This window comes from Pteropus vampyrus, unplaced genomic scaffold (genome assembly GCF_000151845.1).
Source record: "Pteropus vampyrus isolate Shadow unplaced genomic scaffold, Pvam_2.0 Scaffold253, whole genome shotgun sequence".
Lineage (NCBI taxonomy): Eukaryota > Metazoa > Chordata > Mammalia > Chiroptera > Pteropodidae > Pteropus > Pteropus vampyrus.
The window spans coordinates 78,626-94,134 of NW_011889034.1; the positions used below are offsets into that span (position 1 = coordinate 78,626).

General features: G+C 65.5%; 1 protein-coding gene across 1 annotated transcript in view; it reads right to left on the minus strand.

Moving 5' to 3' along the window:
- Nucleotides 1-4,991: 4,991 nt before the first annotated feature.
- GAK (cyclin G associated kinase) overlaps nt 4,992-15,509 on the minus strand; it is a 33,823-nt gene continuing 23,305 nt past the window's right edge. Inside the window, exons 15-24 of the mRNA XM_023520230.1 lie at nt 14,562-14,755; nt 13,629-13,778; nt 13,057-13,533; nt 12,551-12,733; nt 11,930-12,040; nt 10,738-10,854; nt 7,233-7,457; nt 6,450-6,598; nt 5,590-5,766; nt 4,992-5,497 (exon numbers count right to left, since the gene is read on the minus strand). Coding sequence (XP_023375998.1) covers nt 5,396-5,497; nt 5,590-5,766; nt 6,450-6,598; nt 7,233-7,457; nt 10,738-10,854; nt 11,930-12,040; nt 12,551-12,733; nt 13,057-13,533; nt 13,629-13,778; nt 14,562-14,755 — 1,885 coding nt within the window. The 3' untranslated portion in view covers nt 4,992-5,395. The remainder of the gene's footprint in view (nt 5,498-5,589; nt 5,767-6,449; nt 6,599-7,232; nt 7,458-10,737; nt 10,855-11,929; nt 12,041-12,550; nt 12,734-13,056; nt 13,534-13,628; nt 13,779-14,561; nt 14,756-15,509) is intronic.

Genomic DNA, 15,509 nt, shown 5'->3' on the forward strand with positions numbered 1-15,509 from the left:
CACACCCCTGGTGGCCAGGGCATTAACTTGTTACAGGTTTGGCTGGGCTGAGTCATCAGGCTCCTGGGACCTGGAGTGGAAGGGGTGGATCCTGGGGCTGCCCGTGCCCCTGACCCCACTCCTGGGGGACCACTCCCCATGCTCGTCTCCCCACCTCCACTCACCCCTTCTGGAAGCTCAGCCTGAGCTCCTATCTGCCTGTGTCCCCAGCTCCTATCCCTCACTGACCATCTCCAGGCCAAACTGTGGCCAGCAGTAGCCCGGCAGGGCCCTCAGCAGGCAAGGAATGGGGATGGGAACGGGTGGAGGATCCCGCCACTGCTCCCTGGGATTGGGGGCCCCAGAGGCCTTGGGGGAGACTCAGATCCAGGACACATAGCTGCAGGGTCCCAGGGTCCCAGGGCCATGGAATTGGCCTCAGCAGTGTCCACTCCTCCTGTCACCCGGATCTGGGCCAAAAGGAGCAGGGGCCTGGGGACAGGACACAGGACTCACGCCAGGGCCGCGGGAGCCGCTGTGTTGCCGCCCTGACCGGCCTCCAGGAACGTGAGGAGCTAGTTTGTTTCACTTTACGAGGTGAGTCAAAGCCTCGGGCCTGGTGCGGGTCTGGGGACAGGTGCTCTGTGGAGTGGCCACCGTCTCCGCGTGTCTGAGGGTCTTGCTCAGATGTGGTCAGCCCGGCCCTCTGGCACCCTCAGAACCTGGAAGTGGAGGCGGAGGAGGGGGGCGGTCCAGGGACGTGAGAAATCACTTCCCCCCACACGCGCCCCAGGCGGCCTGGGGTGACCCACAGCTGACATCCTGGTGACAACACCACGGAGGACCCCAGAGGCGACCCTGGCTGACTCCAGGGCAGGCCCCACGACCAATGGCCCCAGCTGCCCTCGCAAGCTACCGACAGGGAGATGTCATTCCATTGACCTTACAGCAGCCAGGCTGGGCAGGCACAACCTGCACGAGGTCAGGCAAGTGAGGCCCCTGCCCCTGCCCCTGCCCCCGACCTGCCCTGGCCCCAGTGCTGGAGTCCACGTCCCCACCGAGCCCAGAACCCAGACCCGGCTGAGCTGTGCACACATCCCTGAGCCAGGGGCCAACGAGGCAATGGATGAGCTTGGACACGGAGGACAGTGGCCCTCTGCTGGCACACGGGTGCCGCGGGGCTGTCCGCGTCTGTCTCCGTCTGTGTCTCCCTCCTTCCCTCCCTCTCTCCCTATGGGGTCGTCACTCACGCCAGCTGTGGGGCCGCTGCGTCCATCATTACTGTTACACTCCACACACAGCAGCCCCTCAGTCCTTTGCCCAGGCCCTGAGCTATACGGGTGGGTGGCCTGACCAGGACTCAGACCCACCCAGGGGCAAATAGACAAAGCTGGTGACAATCTGGGGTCAGTGACTGGTACTCCGGGGGCATGAGAAGGACTGACGGGCAGTGCCAGCTCTGGGCAGGAGGTGAGGACATGAAGTGCCCAGTGGTGGGTCTGCTCTGTGTCCGGCTCCCATCTGGATGCTGGGCCACACCCCGGTAGGACTCAGGGCCCAGCAGGTGTGCTGGTGGGCAGTCCCCAGACCTGCAGTGAGCGGGAGACCTGTGGGGACCGGCGGGAGACGTCATAGGGCTGAGAAAGACTGAGCCCAGGGCTGCACGGTCAGCAGGCAGCAGGCCCAGGACAGTGGGGAGGTAGGAAGGGACATGGCCAGGGAGCTGGAGGAGGGGTGTCTCACCAAGGGGCCAGCATTTGTGTCTTGCCTGCTGTTCAAATCATCCCCCTCCAGCAACCGGCCAGGGACCCCTGACCCATGGCAGGGTTGTGCCGAAGGAGCCATGGTGGTGCTGGGAGTGAGGCCTCTGCTGTCCCGTCTCCTCTGGACCCCCACCTGCTCTCTGGAGGCCCCTGCTGAGCACCCCTCTGCTCCTTCTGGGGAGGCCTGGCTGACGCCTGCTGCCCGTCCCTTCCCTGGTGCTCCCGTGACCCATGCCCCACCCCTGACCAGGGCCCTGGGAGGGCTTTACGGGAGTTGTTCTCCAGTCCCCGGGTGGGTGCCGGCGAGGGGCAGCAAGCCCCATGGGAGGGCTCACCCAGACTCTGCAGACGCAGCCTTCATAATGCAGCAGAATTCAGCCCCCAGCACCTGCCCTGTTTCCTGCGGGACCGTACGCCATTTAAAAGGTAATAATGTAAAAAGCAAAGATGGGGACCCTCGTGGCTTGTTGGAGTCAGGGCTGGATCCCTGTGGGCTCCCAGTGCCCCGGCCCCTCCCGCTCCGTGGGCTCCTGGCAGTGAAGCTGGAGGTGCCCAGCCTATTCCCAGACCCCTGCAGTGCCCGGTCACAGTCACCTGTGGAAGCATTCTCTGCCCCGCTGTCCATTTCCACAGAGGCCCCTCGGCTACTTCTCAGTGCCAGTGGCCGAATGGGAACCCCACGGCCCCCTTGCCAAGGTCCAGGTCAGAGCACAGTGATGGCTGCCCCCTCACACCCCTGCTCAGACCCCACTGGGAGACATCCTCCTCCCCCACCCCCACCCCCAGCCCCACCCCCACCCCCTGGCCTTCCAGCTGTGCCCCTATCAGTCTCTTGCCATGGCCCGGCCCGTCACACAGCGCAGGGCGTGGGTCTCCCAGAGGCAGAGTGCCGGGGCCCAGGGGCTGGAGCAGGGCTCAGCCGCTGGGGGCCCTGACTGGCTTTAATGATGAGGCAGGAGTCACAATGCACCTGGGGGTGCATCTCCCAGAACATTCCACTGACTTGGGGTACAGACTCAGACCCAAGGCCTGGACAGTCCTGGGGGGCTCTGGCATGAAGAGCACGCCAGCCCAGGCCACCTGGGCCCTGGCCCTGCAGGGAATGAGCTTGACGCCATATGGGGCTCAGCCGGGTGCCCCAGCTTGATTGTGGGGTGTATGGCCAACTGCTCTGTGGGACCTGCCACAGAGCAAGGCCCCCACATCACTCCAGTGCCCCACGCAACCTGAGGAGGTCTCACCCTGGACCCCCAAGGCAGAGCCTGGGCCAAGGCCTGGAGCGGCAATGTTTGACCGGCCTCAGGACGAGCAGGCAGGGCAGGTGGTGCTCGGCCATGCTGGTCCCTGCCCCTGACTGAGGCATCGTGGTCACAGGGGCCTGTGTGTGGGGGGGGTGGGCGCCCAGTGGCATCACTGAGCAGATGGGTACTCACTCCGCCCACGGGCACCTGTGGGAGCCCAGCCAGGATCCTGCCACTGGCTGAGGCCACACAGCCCGGGGAGGGGCCCTCTCAGCAAGAGTCTTGGAGGTTTCTCAGACCTGAGCTGCACAGGGCCCAGCCAGGGAGCTGTGGGAATGACAGCGGGTGCCACAGGAATGAGGACAGTGTCGGGATGCTCGAGGCACAGGACGTGTGGCTGGACCAGCAAAAACTCACTCGTATAGGGTCCTTTTTCCTGACACCGGACCTAACACCTGGCTAAGGCCCAAGGGTGCGTGGGAGCTGGTGGGGACGGAAGCCAGGGAGGTGGGTCTGGGGGGACGTGCGTGTGGGGACCAAGGACACCGGTCACCCAGCCCTCTGGGCACACATGCAGGGGACTCCCCTGCCGGCAGGGGGCAGCCAGAGAGGCCTGGGGAACAAATGGGGAGGCGGCACGGGAGGCCTGTCCTACACCAGGTCCCTCAGGAGCAAGAACCTAGTGCTGGGCGGAATCACTTCCCCGAGGCCATGGTGATTCGCCAGAGACCAGAATCAACTGTCCCCTTAGAGCTGGGGCTGGGGCCGGGCACTGCATGCAGTTCGGCCAGCCTGCACCCTGCATGGTCAGTCCCTGGGCCTGTGGACTTCACTGGAGTGGGCACGCCTGGTCCTTGGAGCAGCTGTCACACAGGGCCCATGGACTGCAGGGTGGGAGCCACTGGGCCAGACCAGGAGGAAATGTGACGGTCACTGCCCAGGGCAGCACATCAGCCCTGGTGGGGCCCCGCCCACGGAGGTCCACGCCAGTAACTCCACGAGGCATCTCTGCACCTAGCCAGTGGCTCATCGTTTACACGGGAGGAGCTTAACTCACCTCCCGCCCCGCCCCGCCCCGCCCCGCCCCAGACAATCACCCAAAGGCGGCACCGGCACCGCAGCAGCAGGGGGCTCTGAGCCTCAGCTCAGCTTCCACGGTCCCGGCTCTGGAGGCGAGACCTTCACTCGAGGACGTCGGTGCCAGGTCCCCACAGGCCCGACGCAGCACAGGAGGCTCCTGATCAAGGTGGACGACAGCTCGACATCCCACTGCAGACGGTGGCAGTGGGAGCCGCCCGCCTCCTGGCCACTCGCCCCCCGGGACGCGCCCGGGATCAGCCCGAGCTCCACTGGCGTCACGTCCGAGTCAGTGACCCGCTCTCTGGGCGAAAGTGAGGGTCCCCCAAGGCGTGCACTGCTGGCCTGGACTGAGGATGGGGGACAAAGTTGCGACACCCTCAGGCAGCCAGGGCTGAGCTCTTGGGCCCGGTGGGCAGACAGACCAACCCACAGGAGGCTAGGACACTGCCCTTGCTGTCACCCGCCCTGACACATCGCCTGTCACCTCCCCGCCACACCCCCGAGACAGAGCAGTCGCGCCTTTACTCAAAGGAAGTAGTTTTTGTGTTGAATTCCATGAACACCAAAGGCCCTGCACCCAGCAGGCTGAGAATGGGGGGTCCACAGGACACAGGGCCGTCTGCTCCCACAGGGACAGCGTCTGGGCGTTTGTGCTTTGGCCGTGGGCAGTGATCATGGGGCATGCTCAGCGCCCAGAGAGGGCCGACCTCTAGACCCCAAGCCACGGGTGACCCTTCAGTCCCCACACTGCCTGCCTTCCTGCTGCAGGTGACCACCCAGCCCGGGCCGTCTTGGGGGCCAGAGAAGTCTCAGGCCAGCAGTGACAAGATGCCCAATTCTGCAGTGCGCGGGGTTCCCGTGCTGTGCCTTTGAGGCCAGACGATGGCAGGACAGCGCAGAGGCGGCGGACCCAGCAGGAACACGGGCATCGTCAGAAAATAGTTTAATTCTGTACAGGCAGCAACCAGGCTGGTTACACGTGGGGGACGGACGCTGACGGGTGGGGTCGGGAGAGGACAGTGGGGCAGCACATGCTCCCCCGAGGAGATGGCCACAGACAAAATAAATCACAGACTGTGACGATTGTGGGAGGAGCGTGAATCAACACTTTCCTTTGAGAAAAAGAAACAAAAAGAAAAAACCAAGAGGCTTCGGAATGCTTTCTGGTCTCGCGGCCGGACGGGGTCTGCCCGGTCTGCCCGGTCTGCCGCGGGCTGGGCGCAGCACGGCGTCGCCGAGTCAGCCGGGCCCACGGCCTCCGGGGTGGCTCTCGCGGTGGAGCCCAGCAGCCTCCGGCTTCGCGAGCCGCGTGCACAGCCACGACGGCCGGGCTCAGAAGAGGGGCCGGGCACCCTGTGTCTCGAACTCGGCCCAGGCGTCACTCAGCTCCATGAAGATCATCCGCGCCTGCTGCTCGTACGGCTGCCCGGCGGCCTGAGGGACCAGCGGTGAGGGCAGCCTGGTGCCTGCACCCGGCCCCGTCCCCCGTGCGCCCCGCCCCCCCGTGCGCCCCGCCTGGCGCTCACCTTGTCCGGGTGGACGACCAACACGGCCCGGCGATACTGCTTCTTCACCTGCCCGGGCGTCACCAGGTCGGCCATGCCCACGGGAGTCCAGCGGCTCTCGCCGTCCCACAGCACGGTGTGCAACGTGGACAGCAGAGCACGGATGTTCCTCTCCTTGCCCTCAGTCCACTCCAGGAGCTGCGGGACATGCGGGTGCTGCAGACCAGTGTCCCGGCCACAGCCCCACCCTGGCCTGCAGCCAGCGGCGGTCATGCAGAGGCTGGCCTGCTGACCCTATCGTGTGCTGACCCTGCCCAGCAGCAAGACAAGGCCAGGCTCCGGGGTGGCCTGTCAGGTGATGCCCAAGGCCATGGCGCCCAATGTGGCCTGCAGACCCACGTCATCACCAACCCTACAATGAGGATACCCCTAGCACTCGCTGACGCTGTGGCATAGCAGGGGCCGGGGGACGGGCACGGCAGGCCTCCCGTGACCCCGCTGATCCGAGCCGCTGAGCCACCTCACATCCAGATAGGTGTCCTGAGGAAGAAGACTAAAGCCCCCGCCTTCGGCCAGCCAGTGACGGCCAGCGTGGAGAAGGCAGTCGGGCGGCCTGCACCCTTCCCGCACACTCACCGAAGGCCAGCTCAGCCTCACGGGAGACGCTGCACACTCTTCCAGCGTGAGGCTAGGGGCCCAGGGCGGCTACTGCCTACTCAGGGTGCAGGCCAGACGCACCCAGGGTCCCTGGAGGCTCCCTGTAGCCCCTTGGCGAACCCCAAGACCCTACGGAGGCCGCATAGGTGTGCTGTCCGCTCAGACAGCCTGGGGGTGCACAGGTGGCCCGGGTAGCCCCGCCCGCCCCAGCGGCCACTGCGCACCTTCAGCTTGAGCGGGTCCACGTCCCGCGCCTGGTCCCGCCTCCGCATCTCGGCGATGGTCCTCGGGCCCCTCCTGTCGGCCTTGGAGGAGAAGCCCTGCGTGGGCAGCAGGTCTTCAAAGTCACTCTCCGACACCCGTGGCTTTTGAGCTGGAGAAGAACGGAAACTCTGCTGAGGGACACTCGGCCCACCTGGGACGCGGGCGCCATGTGACACCTCAAAGGAGAGGCAGCTGGGGGTCGCCACTTCCTTAGCACGGGCAGCACACTGCTGGCCTACGGCTGTCACAACCGCACCTCCATGTGACAGAGCTCCTGCCCAGCGCTCCCGAGCACGGGCCGTCTGTCACCTCCTGGGGGCTGCAAGGGATGCGCCATTCCCGTGACGAGCACTGCACCCGGAGACCGAGACGGACGCCATGGACGCCGATCTGAACCACTCCCTCCGCCCACGGGGGTCCTCCGATCCGAACCACTCCCTCCGCCCACGGGGGTCCACCGATCCGAACCACTCCCTCCGCCCACGGGGGTCCTCCGATCTGAACCACTCCCTCCGCCCACGGGGGTCCTCCGATCCGAACCACTCCCTCCGCCCACGGGGGTCCTCCGATCCGAACCACTCCCTCCGCCCACGGGGGTCCTCCGATCCAAACTACTTCCTCCACCCACGGGGGGTCCTCTGAGCGGAAGGGCTCTGGGCCCCCCTGAGCTCTCCTGGGGGGGGGGCAGCGCTGGGCCGGAGGAGTCCAGGTTTCCCCGGGGGCCGCGTGTGGAGGGGACTCACCAAAGCTCGGGGCACGGATGCCCCTCTCCTCTCGGCCGCCGATCACACTGAAGTTTGCGGCGTAGTTAGGCCTTGGCTGTGTGCAGGCTTTGGGGGGCGGCTTGGCCTGGGAGGGCCGTGAGGCACCCTGGGCGGGGGGCCGACTTGTCTGCCAGGAGCCACTGGCCTTGGGTACGGGGGTGGCTTTGGGACCAAAGCCCCCAGGAACAAATCCAGCAGGCGAGCCTGGGGAGACAGTCACAGCAGGCGAACGTTAGCAACGGGCCAGCCGCCGGATGGGTGGCCCTGGAGGCGGCCCCCGAGCTGGGCTGTCTGCAGGGGTGGGCGACGGCAGGGATGGTGGCGGACGGGCAGGCACACCGCTTCCCCCTGCTCTCAAAACGCAGGGCGGGTTCTTTCGCTTCTCATTTTCAAACAGACCCACAGGAGGCTGCGGAACCAGCCAGGGTGCTCGGTGTTGGCTCGCGCTGCACTAGCCGACGAAGGCGCTGTGAGCACGTGCGTGAGGTCCTACGTGTCCCCTCTGGACGAACGCGCCCCTGTCCGCATGTGTGCGCCCGCAGGAAACCGGCTCCCCGTTCCCCCGAGGGGCCGCAGCATCTCACAAGCCCACTGGCCGCATGAGGCCCAGGTGCTGCATGCCCTCGTCCGCACCTGCCGTTGGCACCACTGTTTAACCGTCCCGAGGAGTGACGTCACGTCGAGGTTTCCTGGCGGCACCTTTCCAGGTGCTCACTTGGCCATCCGCACGGGCCCTGTGCGGGAGCGTCTCGTCACCACTCGCCCGTCCCCTCAGTCGGCGGCTTTCTGTTCTCACTGTGCGGCCAGCCCGTGAACACCTTCATCGTGACGTTGCTGCGGAGCCTAACTTGTCGACACCCGTCGCCCATGGGACAGCTGGTCTCCTCACCCACCACTCCACCTGGAGTCACAGAACCGCCCGATGACGCTCGGTGAGGCCTGACCGCACCCCCACGTCCCGGATCGAGTTCTCCGTCAAATTACGTCCCGGCTGGTCCGTGCGGGTGGGCTGGGCTGCCAGGCCCCTGGTGGCGCTTGCTCCAGCGCACGCCCCGCGCACGTGTCCTCAGTCACCCCTAAGGCTCCTTTTCCTTGGCGGCCGCCAAGGCGCTGTCTCAGCTGGCGTCCCTGTGCGTGGCGTGGCGCTAGCGGACAGCACACTGGCGCTCATCTGCTGGCCTCGCATCTGCACCGAGGTGGGACTCGCTCCTGGCGTCTGATAGGGTCTCGGAGCTTCCCGGTGTGCCACAGGGACGAGCACGTCGCCTGCAGCAGGTACTGGCTCCTGCCCCCCCCCCGCAGTGCGGGCGACGCTCCTGCGGCCGTGGCTGCCTGCCTGGGACTCGGGGGCGCGGGTGTTCCCGCCTCGACCGGCCCTCGGGGGATGTGGTCTTCACTGCTGCGCAAGCTGGGCGGGGGGGCCGTGCGTGCCTGTCACCAGGGCAGGAGTGCTGGCCCGTCGCTGGGCCCCGTCCAGAGCCTTTTCTGTCGACACGACCGCGTGACTTTCACTGGCCAAGGGGAGCCGAGGGCTCTGTCACCTGCTTCTGGAAGGCGGCGCCAGCCTCGCACGGCTGCGGGGAGCCCTGCTCGAGCGTGCATGGGACTGCCTGACATCTGATGGGTTCTGCTCGCCCACAGTGCCGTGGACGCCACGTCCGCGTCCACTGGGGACGGTGCCCGATTCCTCTGCTCGTCCCGTCTGTCCGGCCCGGTGTCGGGGTGACTCCAGCTTCGCGAGAGCAGCTGGAAACGCGCCCTCCTCCTGCACAGGCGGTTTTCCACGGCGAATCTGTCCTCTGTGTGATTGCAGAATGCTTCGGCGACCTGCCCCTCGGCGGGCGAGGGGGCAGGGGTGGCCGATTTTGAAGACTGTCCCCCTCGTGCTCGTCATCGCCTTCGTGGGTGATGCTGTCGCTTTCTTGTCGGACCTGCTTAAAGCCTGAGGTGACGTCGCAACATCGCTCCTGTCTCAGGAGCTCCGCCCATGTCACTGGTGTCTCCAAAGCAGCGGCTCGTCGCTGACCGTCACCGTTCCACGTGTCTCCCCGTCCGGGCTCTCAGCACGTCCTCCCTCCGTCTGCTCGGGCTGTCGGGCCTGATGGCACACAGCGCCACACGGCGCTGGCCACACCCCAGGTCTCGCCGGTTCAGATATTCCCGTCATTCAAGGTGCTACCTCCCCCGAGACTTCCCAGATCACCCATGTCACTCTGAGGAGTGCCGCTCAGTCCCTAAGCGGCTGACCGCCGTTTCTGACTTCTGGCTTGAGTCTTCATGGTCAGCGGGGTGACAGTTCACGTGGCTCCGATCCCTCCGAACGTGCCTCTGCTTAGCGCCCAGGACACAAGCTTTCCTGGTGAGGGTCCCACACGTGTGTGAAGGGACGTGCTCCTTGCATGGTGACGAGTCCTGTGTGTGCCACGTGCTCCTCAGCTGCAGTGCAGGCGGCTCCTCTCATGCTTGCAGCCAGCTACTGTGTCGTACGATGAGGTCTCCAAATGTATGTTTTTCTCCTCTCAGTCCTGTCACCTTATTTGAGATTCTGCGTCCCCAGGGCTGACGGAGGCTCTCCGGCCACAGTGCAGACCTGAGAGCGGGCTCTGTCCTGAGAAGCCCTGCCCACCAGACCTGGAGCCGACAGCCCAGGCAGCGCCCGGGAGGCTCCAGGCAGCCCTGCCTCACGCTCAGACGGCCTGCGGCAGAGGCTGTGCAGGGGCAGAACGCCAAGCACAAACCCAACTCCCAGGAACCCCCCGAGACACACTGCCCCCCAAAACGCCAGGAAACCACTATTCGGAAAGGGCTCCTCAAAGAACAAGCCCTCGGGACCCAGCAGGTGGTGGCAGGAGCCCTTGCAGCTGGAGATTAGGGAGGAGGCCGCCCGGGGGACCCCGCTGCACCACCCAGGGGCATGCAGAGGGCGAGAGGGTGTCAGGCAGGCAGCAGGCAGCGCCGAGGGCTTGCTGGGCGCCATGTTCCCGCGGTAGACGCCACCCAAGGGCCAGATGCTGACTGCCCCGAGCAACAAGCATTCTGAGGAGACGTGGTATCAACCAGGAATGTGACATGCTACCCAGCCACCAAGGACGAGGCCCTGACTCACGGCCTCTGAAGGACTCGCACCCCACATGTTTCTGAAAGAGCTGCAGGGGCCCCCAGAGCCAGTGTCCCTAAGGCACTGGATCAGTTCCAGGGAACTCAAGGCTAAGATGCTGGGCCCCCCGCTGAGTCCCGGCTCCCCAGACAGCCCCACGCACACCGCGATGCAACCAGGACCAGGAGCAGGCCCGGTGCCGGTCTGCAATGGTGCCAGCTGGGTTAGGAGCCCCTGCTGTCACTGTGGCCGGGGTCTCAGCAGCGGAGGTGAGGGCCTGTCTAAGGCACCTGAGTCTGGCGAGGGAGCAGGGACAGAGGTCAGACAACCGAACACTCCCACAAGCAGCCCGGCACTCTGTGTGACCCACTACATCCTGCACCTTACCTTGGAGGCTGGTACTGAGGTCGCCGAGGTCTGCAAACGGGTCCAGGCTCTGAGGCTTGGTCTGGCTGGCTGGGGGGCCGGCAGGGGCCGGTTGGCCTCCGGGAGAGAAGAAGGGGCCTGCAGAAGGGCGAGGGTGTGAGGCAGAGAGCTGCTGCCCTGCCCTGTGCTCCCAGGGGCCCAGCCCGGCCCGCGTTGGCACAGGAGCGTCTGCGCCAGCTCCAGCAGCCATGCGCCGCCCCCCTGCCCCCCAAGGCCAGCCCGGCAGTGTGCGGGAGCCCAGGCGGGTCACTCGGACATGGTGGAGGCCCCCCCGCAGCCCAGGCGCAGACACGCTCTACAGTGTTTTATCGCAGCCAGTTTGCGTCTTGTGGGAACAAAACACGGAACATCTGAGTGAGTTAGTGTACAGCCGCCTGATAGTGAGTTACGACACGGTGCCTATGCACACAGACAGACCACTCATAAATTAACAGGCACAGGATGAACCTCCTATGCAAAACGACGGTCAAAGAACACAAAATAGTTCTCAAAAGAAAATGCAAACAACTCAAAATGTACAAGACAATCAACCTCATTTATGACAAGGAAATGCAAATTAAAATAACTGACAGCCTGTCAAACAGGCAAAACATCTCCAGAGTCATCGTCCAACTTTGGTGAGAAACTAAGCCTCAGAACTGCCCCCGGCAGATAAACTAATAAAAGGCACTTGGAGGGGCATTTGGAGGTGTCCACAGAGTGAAGCACAGCACACCTCCGTGTCCCCATGGCCAGGGTGTTGCCCTGAGAGGCTGACCACAGCACAGACCCCAAGGACAACCCGCAGTCTCCCAGGGGTCCTTCAGGGGGCACAGTACCCACAGGACACGGGAAAACAGTAAGCAGTGACGGGGTGAAAACACTGGCAGGAAGGGGCGCATGTGGCATGGGATGGCATCACGCGCACACGCACGGGAGACGAGGAAGGGACGGGCACGGAGACGCGGAGCTGCGCTGCCCTCAGGGTGCTGCAGACCCACACCTGTGTGCGCTTGGGGCGGCCTGAGCAGGGTGCAGGCACCAGGTCCCGCTGCGGCTCCCACCCTTCGCCCCTTTCTGGGGGGTCCAGGGCTACATGGCAGTGAAGCGGAGAAAGGCACCAGGCCCGGCGGGCACTTTGCAGGGGAACTGGCCTCCAGGGCCCGCGTCCTACCTTCTGCAGCTGGTGTGGGAGCTGCCGCCTCGGCCCACGCATCCCACCCTCCCAGCAGGTCTGGGTGGCTGGCCGAGGCTGTCACCTTGCTGAGCTCTGCTGGTACGTCCCCTGGAAGAAAGTAGTGTGCGGTCTGTCCCCTGGGGGCCCTGTGGGGACCTGTCAACCACAAGCTCCACCTAAACTACGGACAGCTGCAGACAGCTCGCTGGTGCAGCTGGCCAGAGGCAGTGCCGGCCGAGCGGGCCCCGGGCGAGGCTGTGCTCACGGGCCTGTGGGGCCGCCACGGCCCATGGGAGACTGCGCTGAGCAAGGGGCTCCACCAGCTCCTGCCAGCCTCCCTCTTCCTCCTGGGCCGAGGACACGTCATGTCCAAGTGGACATGCTCACTGGGCAATGCTGCACGTTACTCATCTAACGGGTCCTCAAAGTCCTCCCCTGCTCCCCGCTGCTGGTTGGTGACACGCTCGCCTGTGGCTGCACGCCAGCACCCCCACAACCTGCCTTCTACGCCCCCAGAGAAAAGGACTTGGGGTGGACGCCAGCCCATTACATCTTCCTGGGGACGGAGGACCGGCAGCCACGCTGGGTCAGCCCAGGGCTGCAGCGGTGACCACTCACCCAGCTGCAGAAAGTCGGCGCTGCAGGCCGGGGGCGGGGCGCTGTGGGCGGAGGGGAAGGAAGCGGGTGGGGCAGGAGGATCCGCGTTGAGAAATTCGCAGAAGAGGTCCGGCTGGGGCTGGGCTGAGGCGTCCAGGTCGGAGGTCAGCAGGAGAGAGTCAAATGGGTCGGCGGTTGAGACACCTAAGAAGCAGGTGGAGATAAGGTGCTGACTAGTGTGGTGATGACGCCTGAGCCCAGCATCAGCCGCCACTGTGCGCACAATGAGACACGCCTGGACGGCACCGTGACGACAGGCACACCCTCAGCCCCGACTTCCCATGGACACAGCGGCCCCAGAAGGGAAGGACTGGCAGGTCCTAGGACACGAGTGCGGTGGCGGGGCGGGGGGGGCACGAGGGGCGGGGTACCACCACACAGCGTCGCTCTCACGAGCCCCTCCCAGAAGGTGCTGGCTCGCGGCCCCATGGAGAAGCCCCGCAGAGGGGGCAGCAGAGCACACGTACTGGCAGGCATGGGGCCGGGTCCGTCGCGAGGCATGCTCCGTGTGCCTGGGGGAGGGGCTGGGCTTGTGAAGAGCAGGGGCTCCTCGCCACCGAGGAGGTCGCCTGGGGAGGCCTCTGGAGCAGCCTCAGGGGTCCCCAAGAGGGAGCTGAGCAGGTCGGCATTGCTGGGGGGGCCCCCGGAGGCCGATGCAGGGGGCACCGGGCCTGCGTCCGAGTGCAGCCCCAGCAGGTCGACGCCGTCCCCCGGCACCGCGGGCTCCTGTGGTGAGGCCGGCGTGTTCGCGTCAAACACCGAGGCGCGCTCTGGCACCCTCGCTGCTGGGCCTGGCGTGTCCTCGTCAGCCGTGTCCCTGCTCTCAGCCGAGAACGTTGCTGCGTCCTCGTCAGACGGCTCACTGTCACCTCCGTCCTCAGCCGGGGCTGATGGCATCTCCTTGACAAAGTTACTTTCTAGGTCCGTCTCTGAGTCTTTGTCCTCTGAAAAGAAATGGCACACTGAGGCGGCTGGACGGCAGGGGACACAGTCAGGGCCGGGGCACGGGGCCCGCGTCCCCACAGCCGCCGGCGCCTACCGTGCCAGTCCAGTGTGTGAAGGAAGTGGTTGGTGTCCGTGCTGCTGCCGGTCTGCGGGGACTCTGGCTCCGTGGGCTCTGTGTCGGGAGACCCTGTCTCGGCGTCGTACTGAGCGGTGGAGCCCGGCTGCCGGGGGAGCTCCGGCTTCCCTGCCAGGGTGACAGGGTGTCAGGCCCGGCCGCCTGACCGGGGCGACACCCGCTGCAGCCCAGGCCACAGAGAGCCTGCACTGACAGCACCGGGGACCGGCCTGCGTGCAGAGCTGAGTGTGCTCAGAGCTGCCCCGGGCCATGCATGCACATGCACTGCACACACACGTGCACACCGGTACATACCACCAGCACACACACAGCACAGGTACAGCATACATGTGCACACACACAGCACACCCAGGCACACATACACACTGATGCACACGCACACACGCCAATGCACACAGCACACATACGTGCACACCAGTGTGCACACAGTGCGACACGTGTACGCACACGTGCTCACACACGCGGTTTTCAAGGATACTTAGCTGTCGTCACATAGGAAACGTAAAAACTGCAAACCCAGAACGAGGAGAGCTGATGCGGCCGCAGAGGGAAGGACAGCCCCGTGGCCGGCACCCTCTCCTGCGACTTGTGTGTGTCTGAACAGGATGACCGAACTGACTGAGGGGTCAAGAAACACACGCCTGCAGCGCTGGTGGTCTCGTGGCCCCGCCGGGCCAGAGTGAAGCCTCAACCTCCAGGTCACGTCTGAAGTGGGCGCGCGTCCAGCAAGCCAGGCCCCGCCGGCCCCCGCCCGGCCCCTCGCAGGCCCCGCCTGCCTGTGACACGCATGGGCCGAAAAGACCAGCAGGTGTGTGTCTGGCCCGAACGCCTGGCCCCACGCTCAGCGTGACCCCAGCGGCCACCAGTGTGTTCAGAAAACAAGGGTCTCACCAAATTTCGAGAGGATGTCCTGCTGCTCGTCCCGGCTGGAAAACAGTATTTTGGGGTTCAACCCCCGCATGCTCGTACTCTCCCAGGGTGGAGCCTCCCGGCCGGGCCTGTCTCTGGGCTCCACCTCCACTTCCAGGTTCACTTGGAACAAATCCGGGTACTTCTCCTGAATGTCACATGCGTCCAGGTCATACCTGCAGTGGAGGCCACGTGCCAGTCAGGAAGGGCTGTGACACACTTCACAGGTCACCCCGCGTTGACCAGAAAAGAGCACAGAGCAGCGCCGAGTGCTGTCCAGGCGCAGGATGGCCTCTGCGCCTCACTCTGGTCTGTGTGCGCTGGGCGCACGCACCGCGGGGCCCGCCCTGGGAGCTCAGCGTGTCTCCATGAAGATGCTGTCCCAATGACCCCCGAGACCGAGGGCCGGCAACAGGAGACCAGATGCCAGCAGGCGCAGGCAGTGCGCTTGCCCCTGCCGGGCTGGGGACGGGGACGAGGCAAGCTCCTGGAAGGCCGGTCCCCGAGTGCTCCCCGTGGCAGTGCCCAAGGTGACCTGCAGTGGCGACCTCGGCTGCCACTTCACTGGACTGTCCTGACTCAATGGCCCTATGCCCCTCCGGGGATCCCAGTGGGCCACACATCCCGAGGCCACCCCCAGTGACTCACACGCTGCGTTGACAGGCCCAGCCCCCCCGATAGGCTGCAGGCCGCCGTGTCCCCCGCACCCTGCGCCACCCACACCTGCGAGCTCGTCTCGTGTGCATCGAAACCGTGGAGCGACGAGGGAGACATGAAGACGCGGCGGGTCCTGAGACCCGGGTGTCGACGGGGCCCCCACTGCCCTCTGCCACGTCCATGGGGCGCCCGCGGCCCAGACCGACCACGCCCGCCAGGGTGACAGCCGTCAGGCGAGGCGGCAAAGCCACAGCAGACTCTGACTCTCACTTC